Source organism: Eulemur rufifrons, chromosome 16 (genome assembly GCF_041146395.1).
Source record: "Eulemur rufifrons isolate Redbay chromosome 16, OSU_ERuf_1, whole genome shotgun sequence".
In the NCBI taxonomy this organism is placed as follows: Eukaryota; Metazoa; Chordata; class Mammalia; order Primates; family Lemuridae; genus Eulemur; species Eulemur rufifrons.
Window position 1 is genome coordinate 24,447,867 of NC_090998.1, and position 20,448 is coordinate 24,468,314.

General features: G+C 35.7%; 1 protein-coding gene across 3 annotated transcripts in view; it reads right to left on the reverse strand.

The window, feature by feature from the left end:
* ITPR2 (inositol 1,4,5-trisphosphate receptor type 2) overlaps positions 1 to 20,448 on the reverse strand; it is a 462,476-nt gene that overhangs the window by 415,978 nt on the left and 26,050 nt on the right. For all 3 annotated transcript variants that reach the window (XM_069490734.1, XM_069490735.1, XM_069490733.1), the window contains exon 2: positions 2,419 to 2,489. In XM_069490734.1, coding sequence (XP_069346835.1) covers positions 2,419 to 2,489 — 71 coding nt within the window. The remainder of the gene's footprint in view (positions 1 to 2,418; positions 2,490 to 20,448) is intronic.

Below are 20,448 nucleotides of genomic sequence, written 5' to 3' on the forward strand. Positions count from 1 at the left end.
GTATATAATTACCTAGCAGGTTCAGAGCTATTACCCCAGGGTTCCTTCACATACTCTAAAATAATCTTTGCACTTTACAACAACTCATTTCACTGGAAAAGAGGAAGAGAGGAAAGGCAGCCACAAACCCTAAATGTTTATCTTTGAAAGATTAATTCTTCCTGACCAACCGAGGAACAGGCGCCCAGGCTCATGGCAGTAAATGTGGGCACCCCGGGAACCAAATTTTATCACATGACCCCAGGGAAAGTTTAGGTGGTCTCATCCAAAAGCATCTAATGGCTATTTTGGGGGATGTATACCAAGGACAAAGCACTATGCCTGGGAAACACAAAAAGAATAAAATAAAACCCTGCCCTTGAAGAGGCTATAACATAAGGGTAGAGTCAAATACATTTAATGGGAATACAATATGCCTTTCTATTATAAGTTAACTATTATTTGTACAATGACTTAAAACACTTTTATATTCATTCTCTGGAGAGTTCAAGGCTCACAAAACCTCATGGCAGGCACTGTTCTTGTTATTATCCACCCCTTCTCCCACCAACCAATGACAGATGTCCTCTGAGGCTCAAAGCAGTTAGGTGACCTACTTAAGATGACACAACCAGCAAGCAGTACAGTCAGAACCTGAACCTCATGTTTTTCCTGTTACAAAAACAGACATGTTGTCCCAGTTTGCTTTAGAACTTTTCTCTTTTGTCTTTAATGCCCTTCAGGTCACAAAGGTGTGTGTAGCTGTGGATTTGGTTTTATTTACCATCCCTACCCTGAACTCAGTGTCCCTTTTCCACCTGGGGAACAGTGTTTTTCTTCAATTGTTCAAAATCCGCACTTACATCCCTTCCCTTGTTGTCTCTATCCCCCATTCTCTCTAGTCTCTTCTAGAATTCAACTAGATACTGCTGGACCTTCTCAGTCTATCCTCCAAGCTTTTCATGCCTCATCTGTATTTTCCTTCTTTATATCTCTCCGTGCTACCTTCTGGGTGATTTCCTCAGACCTCTTCTTCAAAGCACTAATTCTCTCTTCATCTTTATATAATGTGCTAGTTCACGCTTTTCAGAATCTACCTGTCCTTTATTCATTAATATTGTCTGTTCTTCCATTAGGGTTTCTTCACCTTCTTTTAACTTTTAGATCATCTCACAAAGGCTTATTGTACTGTCTCTGGTAGGTTGTTCTTTCATTCTAAAGCCTACTTGTCACAACTGCTGGCTCTCCCACATGGTAGTTTTACTGTAAGTCCATCCTCAATGGAGATTGTTTATTTCAAGAAGATCTCACTTGTCCAGGGTTAGGGGTAGTGTCTCTACTCAGTAGTGTTATGGGTGTTTCCAATGGGCAGTATCATCCACATCCTATTTTTATGCTAATTTATCCACTTGGGGAGAAATTTGGATGTCTTACCCAAAGTGGCCAATTTAACTCAAAGGACATTTAATTGTGCATGTCGCTTTCTCTGCAAGGTTCTGAGTTTAGGAAAAATGAAATAAATAAAATATTCTTATAATGAGATATTGTATATAAAGTGCTTATCACAGAGAGTAAAACATGGTAAACATTTGCCAAATGCTAAATATCTCCCCTTTTCAGTGCAGTAAGCAGCACATTGACTTGGGCATATGGCTCTGAAGAATCCCTTCGACTCTCCACAGCCTTTTATCCTTTATTAAAGCTGCTTTTCACCATTGTGGAAATGAATACTTACACAGTTTTCAAGATAAATATTGTTTTAAAATTATTTTCATTATTATAAGTACATACAAATTATGAAATTGATTTGGGCAAGCTTTTAATTACTGGTTTTAGCCTTCTATGATTCTCTACAGATTTCATTAATCCTTCTTTTGTAACAGTTGAGTTATTAATATAATCAATCTCCTACTAGGACCAATTTCTAAGTTGAGGAGATTATCAAGCTACTCTAAAATTATACTTGAAAGAAATTCTAAGACAATTGTTAGTTATTACACACCATCCAAAGTGCTATTTTCAAAGGTAAGCTAAGCTAACACACCACTGTCACTCTCCCAGAGATTTTACAAAGATAAATTAAGGAGCTGACAATGAGACACTATAACATTTATAATATAACTGTCACAGAAATATATAAATAAGTATTATTTGGCTGCACTTACTGCCTTGAAAAGTAGCCTTTCATAGTTAATTAACAAGATTTCCCTTCAACAGATCGACTATTAGCCAGCAAAACAAAAACTAAAACTATTCTTTCACTGTCAATCTCTCATTGTGTAAAAGAAAAACAATAGGGAAATTTTTGAAAGAATTTTCAGTGAACATATTTATATTTGAAAGTTTCACAACGAATAAAGTTTCGGCATTACTTATTTTGAGATGCAAAACTAATCCTCCCTCTTAGCTCACATAATAAAAATTATGTTTATTTCTTACCTCTGAACTTCTTGGGAGGGTTGGCAAGGTCCCCGGCCTCTGGGTGCACCACACATCTGTCATCCACTAACCTAGAAAGAAAAGCACATTTACATAGTTAGCTTCATCATATTCATAAAGCATAGACTGCACATGGATAGTCTACAAATATCTACTAAAAGTTTTAATAGTATTCTTCACTAAGAAACTTTTTAATAATCATGGATTTATAAAAACATTTGGTTGTAGAGATATTAATTAAAGCAAGGTTTATGAAACTGAAAAACAGGAAACATTATTAAGTGGTAGGAAACTAGTTAGATAAATCATGACACGGACAAACCATGGAACACTGTAGAGTTATTTAAAACTCTGTTAAGTGAAACGCACTGGCCTGCAAAATGTTCATAGTATGTTTTGAACCTAAGTGGTAACCAATCAATAAGATATCGTATATGTTTAAACACATACACACACACCTCTACACATATACATATAAGGAATGGAACACGGATAGTAAAATAGGAGGATTAAATGACTTGATGTTTTTAAAGTACCTAGTACAGTTTTTGGAAGCTCCTGTTTAATTGATAAATAAAATCAGGAACCCTGGTCTGTCCCATTCCTCACCATACTCTCTACTTCTAGAAGAGTGGCTAACACATAGCAAGTGCTCAGTGAATATTAGTCAAATGACTAAATTGCCTTTATAGTTACAAAGACTCGCTTAAACTCTATTGAAATATTTGTAAGAAGCCAATATTCAGGACAATTCCAAGATAGAGAAACTAAATCTCTGAACTGACAGCCAGGAAACATGAATCTCCCGTTCAAAGAGAAAGACCTAACTACCAAAGACTCACTAATGTTCATTTCTCCATTGACTAAGTAGTGGGAGTAACAAGGTTTTTTCCAGAATGTTGGAAGAATGCATGTGAATTAATTACATGTATTTGAATTCATTTAAAGGGAAATGCCCAAGTTGTGACTTTCTGGTTTTTTGTTGTTTTTTTTTTAAAGTATCAACCAGACCCACTAGCGTGCACCAACTCCAGGACAGGATAAACCCACTGAACTAGGATGATCAACCAAATCAAAATGAAACTTTTGGTTCCTGGTTTATCTAGTTACCAGAAGCAGACACTTCCTAAATCACCAGATCTTTCTATGTGATCCAATTTCCACAAAACAAAATGCTAATTTTGTCAACAAAAAAAAAGCAGTGCAGTTCTTACTTTGATTTTATTTATATATATATATGTATATACACACACACATATATACACACACACACACTCCATTCACACTGGTTTACTAAAATGTGGTTTTACAAGAGCCACCAGGCACGCAAGAAATTCCTTTTAAGAGTCTCTACAAATTATTTTCTTAGAAACAGGAAGTCACATTGCATCAAGAGAAAGCAAACCCAAACTTTCACAAGGTCTAACTTCAGCCTGTAACATTGAATGTGAAAGGCTCAATAGTACTGAGACTACCACAATGTATTATTTAAATAAAAATGCTGTGAGGGAAAGGTCAGATTTTCTGATTGGTCAAGACATGTTAAGGATTCAAAACACAATGATCAAGAAATCATAGTCTTATTTACAGCACATAAAAATTACATAATAAGTGACATTGACATTCTACCCATTTTTGGTGCCTGCCCATTCCCACAAAAATACAAACTCCCACAAATGCCACTGAGTCCCCACCTGCGTGGACCAGCCATCAAGAGGGATAGGAATGAAAGCTATAAATCAGTGCTTTTCTTTTTTTTTTTTTTTTGAGACAAAGTCTCACTCTGTGGACCCAGCTACAGTGCAGTGACATCATCATAGCTCACTGCAACTTTAAACTCCTGGGTTCAAACGATCCTCCTGCCTCAGCCTCCCCAGTGGCTGGGACTACAGGTGCACACACCATGCCCTGTTAATTTTTTCTATTTTTAGTAGAGATGGGGTCTCACTCTTGCTCAGGCTGGTCTTGAACTCCTGACCTCAAGCCATCTGCTCGCCTTGGCCTCCCAGAGTGCTGGGATTACAGGTATGAGCAAACTCATCTGCCCATAGTGCATTATGTAGTCACTATGTCGATCCTCAATTATAATACCTGATGGCCTGGATATAAACGTAATAATTAGGAGTCACTTCAGTTCTAAGAATTTGTCCTATTCCTTATACACAAGCTTTTGTGAAAATCACAAAGGCGATCATTTCATTTGCAGACTTAAAGAATTGGAACTGAGTTTGGAGAGAATAGAAGGAAGGGAAGGAGGGATAGGAAGAAGCAAGGAGTGTGAATCTGGTATAAGACATTTATGATCACTGACATTAAAAGTCAAACAGGATTTTAATGGTAATGGTTGGAACAACTTCTGCAATATCCCCAGCAGCCTCTTCTTGAATACCTGCAGGGCCATTTACCATCTTTCTGACAGTACAATATTGGAAACACGTTTTACGTGGAGGTGAAATAGCACCCTGTCTTTCACACCACAGTACTCATCACATTTTCTTATATCTGCTTGCTTAATTGTCTGGGTCTTCCAAGAAATCTTAAGCTTCATAAAGTCAGCAACTGAATCCATCTTGTTTACCATTATAAACTTGGGATCGACTAGAATGAGTTACAGTGGATATTAAATAAATATTTGTTAAATGAACAAATGAGTCAATGAATAAATGATATTTGCTTCCCGATTAACCTGCCCTCTTTGGTCCCAGTTCTTTCTTCCGAGACTATATAGACCAAGTTTTCTTTCTCTGAAGTGAACAAGCCTTATTTCTCTCCAGTTCTTCCTCATATGGATATTTACAAAGGAGCTCAATATCTTTTCATATGCCCCAAGTGTCAACGTCCTCCTTAAATGTGATCCTAGAGACTATGCACATGAGTCCAGATATACCCCCAAAAGGTGCAGGGCACAGGAGACTACTGCCTCCTTTTTCCTGAAATTAAACTTACAGGAATGCATCCTAAGATTTTAACAGCTTCTGTGGCAGTCAAGGCCCACCTCTGACTTTCACTGGGTTTACAGCTAGACAATAATTCCAGACCCTTCTCATGTGTACTACTGATAAGCCAGCTTCTCTCATTCACCAGCAGGGCAGTTAACTTTTATAACCTAAGGACCAGAATTTATAACCAAATAGGGAACAACACTAATATAAAGATCAACCTTTGGCCTACGAGGAGAAATCATCTGAAAAACATATTTATCTAGTCCATCCCTCAACAATTCATTAGAGACCTTGTCATAATTACTGCCCCTTTTAATCACTCATACTCCATGTTTCCCAAATTTGGCTAATTGGCTGAATAATTTGGGAAGTTAAAAGTAATAACAATAACAACAAAAAGCCTTCCTTTGTCCAGACATATTGAATCAAACTTTCTAGGGAAGGGGACTAAGAATTTTTTAAAAAGTCTTTAACTTTCCTTAAATGGAGTAGGGGTACCCACTCTGCACTCTCACAATACCCTAGGCTATCCTCTAGCGATAGAACGTATCACAGTCCATCATAATTTCTTATTTATACACATGTCTGTAACACTATAAATTAAAAGCTCCACTAGAGTCGGCCCTTTTCTGTTTTGCTCACCACTACATGCCCATCTTTGACTACTATGCCTCAAACACAGAAAGTGCTAAATAATTATTAACTGATGAATGACCAAAGCGACATTTCAAACCACTGAATAAATCAATGATGCTATTTTTGGTAGTTCACACAAACAATAAAAATAACTGGAAACAATAAATCGTTGCCTAGTAGGAGATGGAGGAAAGGGCTGGAAATGCTCTCCATCTAGATATATCTCAGAAAATTATCAAAAGTGTCATATCCTGAAAAGGCCTAAGATAGTTTGCTCTAAATAACAATATCTCATATAGCACCTTTCAATCCAATATATCAGTGTACTTTTTAAAGGGCTGCATTTATTTTTCTCATGACTGAATTAGCAAGTAAGCCAAACAGGCAATTAGAGTGATAGCCTAACATTCTCAATTTGTCACAGAAACTCATCTGCTATAAAATGTGTTGTCCTCCCTATTTATCTTCTCTTCATAAGGTCATAATGGGAAATTATGTGCTCATTTTAATTGATAGGGAAAAAATCATTCAACAATTAGACCTTTAGTTCAAGACTAGTCTGAGCAACATAGCAAGATCTCATCTCTATAAAAAATAGAAACATTAGCTGGGCGTGCTGACACACACCTGTAGTCCCAGCTATTCAGGAGGCTGAGGCAGGATCACTTGAGCCCAGAAGCTCGAGGTTGCAGTGAGCTATGGTGATGCTACTGCACTCCAGCCCAGGTAACAGAGCAAGACCCTATCTCAAAAAACTAAAATTAAATTAAAAAATAATTAGACTTCCAAAAGTATAAGGAGAATTTAATAGCTACTTTGAATGATTTTCAACTTAAGTATGAATAAAAAACATATGTGAATCAAATTTTAAATAGACATACAAGAGTTAAAAATTATGTGAGAAGTATAGTATCTACATGAAAAAAGTTTTGTTTGTGCATTAAATTCAAGTTCATAACACTTCGTTAAAATAAAGTACACCATTAACTATTTTCACAAATAGCAACAGTCAAAAGAAAATGTATTGCTTTTATCTATTTTCTAGGTTTTTGTTTAAGACTCTACTGCTGTCCATACCCAGAAACAATGAAGGAAATCCATCTTTCAAACCAGGCTTTAAGATATAGAAATTGGCTGCTCATAGCAGCTCACTCCTGTAATCCCAGCACTTTGAGAAGCTAAGGCAAGAGGATCACCTGAGGCCAGAAGTTCAAGACCAGCCTGGGCAACATAACAAGACCCCGTCTCTACAAAAAAAAAAAAAAAAAAAAAAGGAGCAGCCAGGTACAGTGGCACTTGCCTGCAGTCCTAGCTACTCAGGAGGCTGAGTCTCTTGTTCATCTCACTTTGCTTGAGCCCAGGAGTTCAAGGCTGTGGTGAGCTATGATTACGCCACTCCACCACAGCCTGGGTGACAGAGCAAGACCCTGTCTCTTAAAAAAAAAAAAAAGCAAAATCAAAAAGATACAAAAACTAATTGAAATTCATCCTTTGAACACATCTTCAAGTTTCATTTCATCACTGAAGCTATATTCCCCCCAGATGAGGGATTCTTCTTTGAATTCCTCCAGCAATTTGAGAGTACTTTCTAGTTTATAAGATGGTCTATAGGTATGTCATTCTACAAGTATGTCATACACATTAGTCTTATCTTCCTAGTCAAATAATAACTATAATCTATGAGTCACTGATTACATGCCAAGTACTGATCTATATTGTTTATATACATTATCACTAATTTCCAAACAATTTTGCAAAACATCTTTCTCCTCCAGATAGAAATCAGTTGATACAGTCACGATGACGGCTCAAGAGCCAAGCTAAGATCTAGACCCAGATCTGTAGGACCAGAGACTTGGCTTCCTCTTTCTATTCCACGAGGCTGAACTTGTAATTCTCTTGCATACTTTACATGCATGATAGAACAACGGATATTTAGGAGATATTTCAGGATTTTTTACTGAAATACTAATTGATTTTCACTGATATCTATTCCAGCTTTAAAATCTGACAATTCTATAATTCCATTTTTTACAGTATCTATACTTAGAAAGCAGTATTGTGTACTGAAGTATTTCATAAATGTCATTAATTTACACAATACCTTCCTGATTTTTGCCATAGCTAGAAACCAAACACCAAAACGCATTAAAGTAGGGAAAGGATGGATTGTTAAATGATGTTACTACAATTAATTATTCATATGGGGAAAAAATACATAACTCCTTCCTCATATTATACATAAAAAGTCAATACCAACTGAATTAAATGTAATAGGTAAAACTATAAAGTTTTTAGAGCCAGGCATGGTGGCTCACAACTGTAATCCTAGTCCCTTTGGAGGCTGAGGCAGGAGGATTGCTTGAGCCCAGGAGTTTGAGACCAGCCTAAGCAAAAGCAAAACCCCATCTTTACAAAAAATAGAAAAATTAGCCAGGTGTAGGTAGTGTTGCACACCTATAGTCCCAGCTACTCAGGAGGCTGAGGCAGGAGGATCTCTCAAGCCCAGGACTTTCAGGTTGCAGTGAGCTATGATGGCGCCACTGCACTCTAGCCTGGGAGACAGAGCAAGACCCTGTCTCAAAAAAAAAAAAAAGAAAAAACTATAAAGCTTTTAGAAGACTTACATGGGTGACGATTTTCATGAATAGAAGGATAGAGAAAAATTATTTAAGCCAGACTGAAAAAAAAGTTTAAAAGACTGATAAATTTGTCTACATTAAAATTAAGAACTTTCATCCACTCAAGGATAATATAAAAAGATAGAGCCACTGTTATACTTGTGCAGCACACAAAGTATGTTCTGAAATTTGGTTTATGTTCCAATGTTGAAGCCATGTACAGTGGCACAGGCTACATTTGCCCAGAAGTAGTGGTTTATTTGCACAAGAGAACAAACAGCCTGTGCAGCCAACAGAAGCATGTTTTTCTCATTCATACAAAAGCCATAAATACCAGCAACATCCCTTAACACACAAGCTACCAAACTAGGAGAAGATATTTGCTACAAAGGCTTAGTATCAGAAATTTATAAAGAACGTCTAATAAACAATAAGAAAAAGACAACCAAATAGAAACAGGCAAAACAGTCATGAACAAGCCTGAGGAAACATTAATAGCTTTTAAATATCTGATAAAATGCTCAACTTCATTTGCAACCAGAAAAAAGCAAAGCAAATTAAGATCCCATTACAGATCCAACCAACTGGCAAAAAAATAAGGTAAGAAAATACTTAAATGTTAGCAAGATTTTGAATCAATGCAAATTTTCATTCACTTCCAGAAGGAATAAAAACTAAAACAAACACTTTGGAAAAAATGTGGTATTTAAAGTTGAACAGGGGCATGGACTTTTATTCAGCATTTCCATCCCTAGGCATTTATATGCTCTAGAGAAATCTCATAAACTTGTATCTGGAGACATGTACAAGAATATTGAAGGCAACACTGTTTATGATAGCAAAAACTGAAAAAAAAAAATGCCGATCAATAGCAGAATGATAAACTACAGCCAAATGAAGAATTTCATACAATATATAACTACTGAAAAATGAATAAATTGCAGCTCCATGCAACAACACTGAAAATCTCAAAAAGATAAAGTTGAGCATAAAAGAAACAAGCCCAAAAATAACAAATTATATAATCCCATTTACATAGATGGCATAAATAGGCAAAACTAAACAACACATATTTTAGGAATATACATGGGGCATAAAAACATTATTGTAGAAAAGTACATGGCTATCAGACTTTTAAGTATATTTCCAAAAGAAAGCAAATTACTCCTTGGTCTCTGGTCCCTTTTTATTCCAACAACTACAAAGAAAATGCCACATAATATATAAAATGTTAATCTGATCTTTTTCCTCGTGCAGTCATAAATGGTATTTCTACCTTGATTAGGTTATAAATTAAGTGTTTTCCTGATTTTTTTTACCACATATACCTGATCTATTCATCATTAAGTGATATAGTTCATTTCTAACAAAATAGCCCTGATGCACATTTAAATAACATGAATTTGGGGCTGGGTGTAGTGGCTCATGTCTATAATCCTAGCACTTTGGGAGGCTAAGATGAGAGGATTGCTTGAGGTAAGGAGTTCAAGACCAGTCTGAGCAAGAGCGAGACCTCATCTCTACCAAAAATAGAAAAATTAGCTGAGTGTAGTGGCGCGCATCTGTAGTCCCAGCTACTCGGGGAGCTGAGGCAGGAGTATCTCTTGAGCCCAGGAGTTTGAGGTTGCAGTGAGCTATGATGATACCACTGCACTCTAGCCGGGGTGACCAAGTAAGACCCTGTCTCTAAAATTAAAATAAAATAAAATAAAATAAAATAAAGGGATTTGAGAGAAGAGAGGAGGTGGGACATCACAATGGACATTATTATGACAAAAGCTTTTAATACTAAAGGGGATTAAGATGGTGGCTAGGTTCATAAGCATAATGGAATTGCCTTTAAAAGTACTTGCAGAACTTTATCACAAATAATTCTATCTCTGGGATTTTCACTCTCCATGACTACATGAATTTCCCCCTTAGCTGCAATCTTCTGGCTTCGTACCTAAACTGCACCTCCACCCCACAATCTCTACCACCAGCCCCCACAACCCTGGCACAAAATTCAACTCCCTCCTTCACCTTCATTTAGAAGTAGCACTAGAAGAAGAAACAAACATGGGTTCTAATCCTTGATCTGCCTTGACCAGCTGTGTTTATGCAAGTTACTGTACCTCTCGTTTAAAAAATGAGGTAGTTGTGATCCCACTAGTTCCTTGCACTTCTGTGGTTTTTTTTGTTTTCCTGATCCTGTTTTGTGACAAGAGTTGATTTGTGGTATCATCCTTCAATAGCAAATTTTGACATTTATCATATTTTATGCACTGTAATTTGAAAGTTTAACTGTTTAGCACCTAATTTTTAAACATGTACACATTATTTTATCATTCCAAGCAAAATACTAGCACTAAGTGATTTTGTTCCATTCATTCACCATTATCTTAGAAGGTATTTTAAAAACTTAAGATCTGGCCATTTAGTAATACAGACTTTTTTTTTTTTACTTAGCAGTACTCAAGTTGACCAAATAAGGAGTCAATCCCAAAGATATAGATTCATGTTTGTATGGTAATTAATTTATCTCATGCTGAAGAGTAACTTGATAGGAAATACTGGGTTCTAAAAATGTCCAATTTCACACATCATCTCTGACAGGTCCTGTGGCGGTACCCCTACACAAAGCCATAAATAATTCAAATCATGCAAAGACGGAAGTAATTTCACTGCAAAACTTTCTGCCAAAGAATTTGCTAACTTGTAAAAGCAAAACAGATGCAACATACCAAATTCACTCATGACTATCCTCATATTTTGCCTGTCTATGATAACAAGAAGAGTTAAATGCACATTTGTTTGCCATTTGAAATGTGTGGCTTTCATGGTTAAACCAGTAAAATTTAACAGTATCTTCTCTTTTTAGATGTGTCTCATTTCAATAATATTTTTGACTAACACAAATATTTTTAGCTTAAATATTAAAAGTATATTTATTCCCATGTAGAAAGTGTTTCAACCATGCACAGGTCTACTGCTCCTTGTATTTCTAAAACTGGTTCTACCCAAAGTTAAAATTGTACTTGCTCTTAGGTATTTAAAATGTTTCCAGTTATTTTTCCATGAAAGATATAATTAATCTATTATCCACATATAAACTACAGTATAAACACTAAACTTTGAAGTACCTGGGTAAATCCTTATATTTAAATTCTTTATAAGACCAAATAATTTATTAGATCATTAAATATGAAATGTCTGATTTCAAATCAGAAGTTTAGTTGATTATATCTCAAACAAGAAGCAGTACAATTAATCAAAGTATGTGCCTAAACTATCAACACAGTTTTGCCATCTTAACAATAGCTTGTTTATGCCATCAGCGAAGAAGCCTGGAGAGCAAGTGGTGACGAAACCACAAAATATGTTTTCCACAGATTGTGGACAATTGAATTTTTTCCTTTCAAGAAGTAGTCCAAAGCCTGGAAGAAATGGTAGTCAGTTGGTGCAAGGTCTGGTAAATATAGTGGATGACAGAGAGTTTCCAAGTCCAGCTGCTGTAGTTTGAACAGCATTGTTTGTGAGACATGTGGTTGTGCGTTGTATTCCAAGAGGATTAGCCTGTCTCTAGTGACCAATCTCGGCTGCTTAATCACAAGCATCCACATCATTTCATCCAATTGGTTGCAGTAGATATCCGCTATAATTGATTGACCAGGTTTCACGAAGCTGTAGTGGATACTACCAGCACTGGACCACCAAACAGACACCATTAGCTTTTGTTGACAAATGTTCGGTTTTGGACTGTGTTTTGGCACTTCATCTTTATCCAACCATTGTGCCAAATGCTTGTGACTGTCAAAAAGAATCCATTTATCATCACATGTAACAATATGGTGTAGAAATGGTTAGCCTTTATGTTTTGACAGCAAAAAAAGACAAGCTTCGAATCGATTTCTCTTCTGACGCTCATTTAATTCATGCGGTGCCCATCTATCCAGCTTCTTTACCTTGTCCATTTGTTTCAAATGCTCCAATATTATTGGAATAGTATAATGTCAAACCTTGCTGTTAATTCACGCGTAGGTTGAGATGGATTCACTTCCACTACAACTTTTAGCTCATCATTATCCACCTTGGATAAGGTGACCTCAGGTCACCCACCTGAGTCATTTTCAAGATTAAAATTACCAGAATAGAACTTCTCAAACCTCAAACCATCCACGTACTGTGCGTTCATTAGCTATATCCTTCCCAAACACTTTGTTGACATTTTGAGCTGTCTGCACTGCTCCACGATGGAACTCATATTCAAAAATAACACAAATTTTTGACTTATTCATAGTTTCACAAAAATTGCTCTAAAAAAATTCAAAAGATAATCACAAGCCAAACCGTGCATTTGAAAAAATGAGGATGTATCTTCACAATAAAAATAAAACAAGAAGTGTAAAAATGAAATATCAGACATATCAATTGTCAAACTTAGTATTTAAGGAAATTGGACATCTCATAATAATTTAACTACTTTTTTAAAAAATGAGTATCATATGACCACAAAGATAATTCTGTCTCTGAAATATTAATCTTTTTATAAGTCACTGCAAGAAGCCATCACTTTGTGAAGCAATTATCTTCGGAGTATGGGTGCTGATGAAACTAAGGGGGAAAAAAACTAAAAGAGCTACACACATAGCCTTTCAAAGAGAAACACATATATGTGACAATGATTTCAGAAAGGATTTGCCAGTATATTTTGAAAGCTTAAAGTCCTAATCCAGCCAAAGGAAGAAATCATGACTTTTTCTTCTGGGCTTTTCCTTCTCCATCTGATAACTTCCTGTTCTTCGTTCTTCCTACCCTGCCTTGACCTCTTTGAACCCAAACTGACTTATTGCAAGTCAGTTTGCAAAGCATTTTGTCCCAGCCTGGCCATTACAGTTCCCATCAAAGTCAAAGCATTTGCAAAATGCCTTTCTCAGAATATAAATGAGCATCTGTACCAGTTGAGATTAATTATTTAGTGATGGCTGAGCTGACCTTAACTACTATCAATTCTCAATCATCTGCAAAGAGCTAGAAAATCACTGGCGGCTGGTAAAAGTAACTCACAAGGCAAAGTTCCAGTCCAGACACTTACTACTATCACACTGTCATTCCTATCTGAGTTTTTGCCACCTGGTTGGCACTGATTTTCAGGTACTCTCAGGAAAAAGGCCATAAAAATCATAAATTCACTTAGAGCTACTCTCTTCTTCCAAGTACAGACAGACACCTCCCCCTGCTCCAAGTTTTTGTCTACTTTTGGTCACTCTCCAGCACCTATGAGTAGTTGTTTTTTATAATTTGTTCAGAATTTATAGTCGTATACTGCAGATTAAATTCAAAGAATTTTGAGCTCAAATATTTTAACAATTACTATTAAATAATAAGATGGAACAAACTACTATGCATGAGTCAGCAAAAACAACAGATGGTATGATTATCAACTAAATATAAAATAATTATTATGAAATGTTTGAAGAGAAGAAAGACAAATTTTTTTAAAAACAGCAAGTAGGAAGCCCATCTAAAATGGCCGTATAGATTTGGTAAAGAATTTCTGGAAGCAAAAAACAATTATTGAATAAAGTAGGTGGGTTTAAGATAGTCAATCAGACACAGCTAACTAACAACCTGGAAGACCGGTCTTAAATAGTTACTCAGAATGAAGCAGAAGACAGTAAGGACAGACAAAATATGAAAGCAGGATTAAGAAACATAAAGGATAGCATGTGAAGTTTACCACAAATATATAATTAGCATCCCAGAACGAGAGAGTAGAGAGAATGGAAGAGAGGCAATATTTGAAGAGATAATGGCTGAGAATTTTCACAGCTAATGAAAGATACAAATCCACAGATATAGAAAACACAATATATTTCAAGAAAAATATTTTTTTTTCTTTTTTTTTTTTTTTTTTTTTTTTTGAGACAGGGTCTCACTCTGTTGCCTGGGCTAGAGTGCAGTTGCATCGTCATTGCTCACTGCAGCCTCCAACTTCTGGGCTGAAGTGATCCTCCCACCTCAGCCTCCCAAAGTACTAGGATTATAGGCAAGAGCCACTGCAACTGGCCAAGAAATAGATATATTTTTTAAAAAATAGATACATTCAGATCTGTTCAAGGATAGAAAAGATCTTTAAGGTAACCCAAGGGAAAAAACCATCTGTGAAGCAATTAGATGGACAGTAAACTTCTCAGAGTCTGTAATATAAGCCAGAAGATAGTGAAATCATTTCTTCAAATTTGAAAATTTAGCTGTCAAGCTAAAATTGTGTGACCATCAAAACTAACTTTTAAGAACAAGGGTACTATGAAGGTATTTTAGATAAATAAAAACTAAGAATTACCACTAATAGACTTTCTTTAAAAAAAAAAAGTTCTATGGAATATAATTCAAGTAGGAGGAAAATTACCGTGCTAGAAAAATTTAAGTTATAAGAAGAAATGGTGAGGAAGAAAACTAGTAAACATGTGACTTAATCTAAACAAACATTGTCAGTGTAAAAGAATAATAATGACTAGCAAACATGTAGGGTTAAAAAAGAACAGCACTGAAATACCAACAACAACATATAAGCAGAAAGGAAATAATTAGAGCTAAACAGTTCTGTGGCTCTGAACTGTACAGGAATGCGTTAAAATATCAATAAACTTACTTTGTTGAGTATATATGGTAAAACTTTTCCCCATCCCAGCTTTATTAAGGCATACTTGACAAATAAAAATTGTATTCATTTATGGTGTACAACATGATGTTTTGATATATGTAGACATTGTGAAATGATTCAATCAAGGTGATTAGTATATCCATCATCTCACATATATACCATTTTTCTGTGGTGAAAACACTTAAAATCTACTCTGTTAGCAATTTTCAAGTATACATTATTATTAACTGTAGTTACCAAGCTATACAATAGATCTCCAGAATTTATTCATCGTAATGAAACTGTTTAACTACCATCTCCCCATTCCTCCTGCCCTCACCAGCCACTGGCAACTACCATTCTACTCTCTGCTTCTATGAGTTCAACTTTTTCAGATTCCACATGTAAGTGAGATCATGTGTTATTTATCTTCGGTGCCTGGCTTATTTCACATAGCATAATGTCTTCCAGGTTCATGAATATTGTTGTAAATGACAGGATTTCCTTAATTTTAATGCTGAATAGAATTTCACTGTGCACATGTACCATATCTTCTTTATCCACTCATTCATCTATGGACATCTAGGTTGATTCTATATCTTAGATATTGTGAAATAATGCTGAAATGAACATAAGAGTGCAGCTATATCTTCGACATACTAATTTTCATTCCTTTGGATATATACCCACAAGTGGGATTGCTTGGTCATATGGCAGTTCAATTTTTAGTTTTTTGAGGAATCTCCATAGTATTTGTGGAGTACTGTACTAATTTACCTTCCTACCAATAGTGTACATGGACTCCCTTTTCTCCACACCCTCCCCAACACTTGATATCTCTTATCTTTTTGATAGCAGCCATTCTAACAGGTGTGAGGTGATAGCTCCTTGTGGTTTTAATTTGCATTTCCTTAATGATTAATGATGTTGAACATTTTTTCATACAACTGTTGGCCATTTGTATGTTTTCCTTTGAAAAATGTCTATTCATGTCTTTTGTCCATAATAATCATAATAAATTTAATTTTCTTATCACTTAAAACATTTTCAATTGGATAAAAAAATCCAGCCATATGCTATGTACAAGAGTCATATCTGGAACACAGGACAGAAAAAGACAGAACAGGGAAATCTAATAGAAAGAAAGGTAGGGTGGCAGTGATAATATCAGAGAAACAGACTTAAGGAGAAAAAAGCTTTAGTCAGAATAAAAAAAGCTATTACATAATGAAAAGTGTTTCAGTTCTCTAAGAAGATATAAAAATTCTGAATATACGTGTAGAGCCAAAAAAATATATTTTAAAAATTTATAAACTACAGAGAGAAATCAACAAATACATTACCATAATGGGAGATCTCAACACAGTCTTAATTACTAACAGGGCAAACAGACAAAATTTACTAAGGATACATGCTTTGAAATCCATAACTAACAAGCCTGATCTAATGGACATACATAAAACATACAAATTCTAATGGAAATATATCAAATTCAACTGGAGAAAATTTATTCTTTTTGAGCATATATGGAACACTAACATATCAGTTTCCTCACCTATGTTCTGGTTATATGGTTTTCATATCTCCGCTCTATTTCTAAAGTATAGCCTAACTTTACAGGTTTGGCTTGTTAAAAAATATTATTCTCTTGGCCTACACTGAACTTGTATTTAACTAAAAACCCCTCACTCACCCATCCTCTAGAGGCTTAGGGTCGCCTTCTATGGTTCCACCATATTTGACATGCTGTTATCCTGTTGTATTATACCTCAAGCTGTTATCCTATTGTATTACACGTCCAGCTACATGTCTCCAATAAACAATGAGCTCCTTGGGATCAGCAGCACTGTATTTTTAATCTTTATATCCTTAATAGCCAGCACAGTGACTGGCATGTAGTAAGTGCACAAAAAATAATTGTTGGATAAATCAATTGATATTTTAATGGACCACAAAGGTAAAGAAAACAAATTGCAAAAGACAAAATGATATGGATGATATAGCAAAAAGATCATAGGAAGGAAAGATGAAGCAAGAACGTGATAATGATACAACTAATTATCCTTTGTTCATATCCTAGGCAAACTACAAAGTAACATTTAATTATATATACTAAAGTGGATGGCTAAAAAGTACTCCCAAAAATAATTCAGTTAGTAAAAGTTCCTAGGCAGGACAGAACATTAGTTATCCAAAAACATTTCTTTCTTTGAAATTTTCAGAGTACAATGCAGTTAGTGATTAGTTCTCTGGCTGTAAGGACCTGCCTCTTCCCTGTTGCTTTGAACTATGCCTCCTTCTTCAGAAAGAGATGAATATGAGAACCAACTACCACTTCCTGACTGATCAGACATAAAAGAGAAACATTCCTGGGAGGAAATAGTTGGCAAGAGAAGTTCCCTGGCCAGAAAAACCTCTGGCAACTATAGACCGATTCCCACAATCATCACAACATGAGAAACTAGGCTCCTATTGCCAGAAAGTTAGAGGGTATAAAAGTTACCTTGTTAAAGCTGCAAGCAGATGATTCTTGTTTCTTAGTCAATCCGTAACTAGGATGTTTCTAAGAACTACCAAAAAAGGGAAAAGCTAAAAACAAAACAACTTCCCATTCTCACAATTCCTTCAGAGACAGAGCTTCCAACATTTAATTAACAGTGGCTAAATGTGAATAAATATAGTTTAAAAAAAAGTTTTTATTCCAAAGTCACACTTATAATTGGTATGGATGGAATCAATGTGCATAAGGCCCTTTTTTAAAGCCATTTCTGTGCACAAAGAAAATAATCCCAGACTCATCTGTGTTACAGGCAAAGGACTAATTGTGGCTGGGATGACAGATATAATCTCTTCTGGAGCGTTTTAATTAAAGAGCAGAGACTTCTCTTTCTGAGACGGTGTGAATGAATCCTTACCGGAAAATAATGATGTAACCCACATGACCTCTGAAAGCAGAGCCAACCAATGGTAAAATCAAAGGGAAATAAAAACAAGCAGAAAAGTCTGATGGCTGAAAAGAGATGCATGTAGATACACTAAATTAAATTATTTTTCTTGCTTCTAGGTTGGAGAAAATATATTTTTTCCAATTCCTGGAGGCAGAAATAGTAGTACTCTTGAAGTAGAATTCATGTTTAACTATAGTAATAAATTTATCTCTAAATGCAAGAGTACCCCTAATTTTAATCCCTAATCCTTCAGACCATGATCACAACCATAAAAAAAAGTTCCTAAAGAGAGCAGCGGCCAGGCAGCCCAGCTCCAACAGGGCTCTCTGCATTCCACGGCCCTAAGGCACCGGGCACACACCCTACCACCACCAAAGGGCAGCGAAGGAAGAGCCCAAGAGGAGATCTGCACAGCTGTCAGCTAAACCTGCTCCTGCAAAACTGGAAACAAAGCCAAAAAAGGCAGCAGGAAAGGATAAATCTTCAGATAAAAAAGTGCAAACAAAAGGGAAAAGAGGAACGAAAGGAAAACAGGCAGAAATGGCTAAACCAAGAAACTAAAGATTTACCTGCAGAGAACGGAGAAACTAAAACCAAGGCAAGTCCAGCCTCTCATGAAGCAGGAGAGAAAGAAGCCACGTCTGATCAATATCATATACCATGTCTTGTCAGTGGTTCCCTGGCTTCCTTCTTGTACAATCCAGAAGAATATTTTCATCAACTATTTTGTAAATGTAAGTTTTTAGTAGCTCTAGAAACATTATTAAGAAAGAAAGAATCCCATGTCATCTCGTTTTTTAAGTGTGTTTTTAAGTGTGTTTTTAAGTGTGTTTATTTTTAGGTACAACCAGAAAATAGTGTGGAATATTGAATTATGGGAGGCTTTGCAGCTTAACATTCCATAGATGGTTGGTTTTTATATCCTATGATATAAAACATACCAAATGGCAACACAGAGTCACAGTCCTGCATTCAATGTCCTCAACGTCTTAAATTACTTGTTGTTTTTTAGTAGAATTGTTTCCTAAAGAAAAGCACTCCTTGGTCATGGCTGTCCCTATCGGGATTGTGTGTGCTCTGTAACATCTTTGGTCGTGGAAGTCCTGTCTTCCTGATAACTTTGTTAATGTGCTGTGAAAGATTGAAATTTTGAATATGCAGGGTAAATGATAATAAATTGTGAATTGGTGGGACTTATGTAACAGCTTACCAACAGTTGACGATACTGCTACTTGATATCCTCTTAAGAAAAATTAGCCTCCAAATTTTAAGCTGGAAAGTCACTGGAATACTGTTTAAAAAAAGAATTACAATACATGGCTTTTTAGACTTTCGATACATATGCTAAGAATTGTGTATAAATTGAAATGTCTGTGTACTTACCCTCAACACAAACAATAAAATCTCAATTATGAAAGAAAAAAAAATTCCTAAAGAAATATATTGGCTTCTAACATAATGGGATAATATAAATTTAACAATATATTTTTCTTTTTTAAGATTCTAATATCTCAGTTGTATCTATTACACACTAAATGTATGCTGTTGGAAAAGTTATTTCTTTGGCCTAACTATAAAATTGGTTAACAATAGTATTAATCTCATAGGGTTTGTTTCAAAAATAACTAATTTGACAAAACAAAAGGCCTTCAATAAAGGGTAGTCATAATTATCATTATCATCTTCAATGTGATTTATTATAAATGCCTGGCACAAAGTACCTACTCAATAATGATCAACTATCATCATTTTCATCATCATTATTTATTTTTACCACTTAATTGTTGAAAGAAGTTCAGAACTCCAGAAAAAAACAAATTTAAATCTCTTCATAAAGAAATTCACTCATTCCACAACTATTTACTGAGCAACTACTATCTGCCAGGCATTGTTCTAAGAACAAATGAAACTAACACTCTTGCAGGGGGAGAGTGGGAAGGAGACAAATCACAAAAAATACACCCAGTAAACCTATAAATTATATAGTGTGCCTTAGCAAATGTTGTAGAAAAAATGAAACATAAAACACAATAAAAGTCTTAAAAGAGGTGAGGGAGACATGTAGGGGACATGCATTTCGGGCAGAGGGAATAGCCAGAGAGTGGGCACATGTTCGGCAGTTTCGAGGACCTGCAAGGAAGCCAATACGGCTGACGGGAGTGAAGAAGAAGGTGAGTGACTGGAAAGGTCAGACCACCAAGGAATGGAAGGCCAGATCCTGTAGGACCTCCTAAGTCACAGTAAAGACTCTGGCTTTT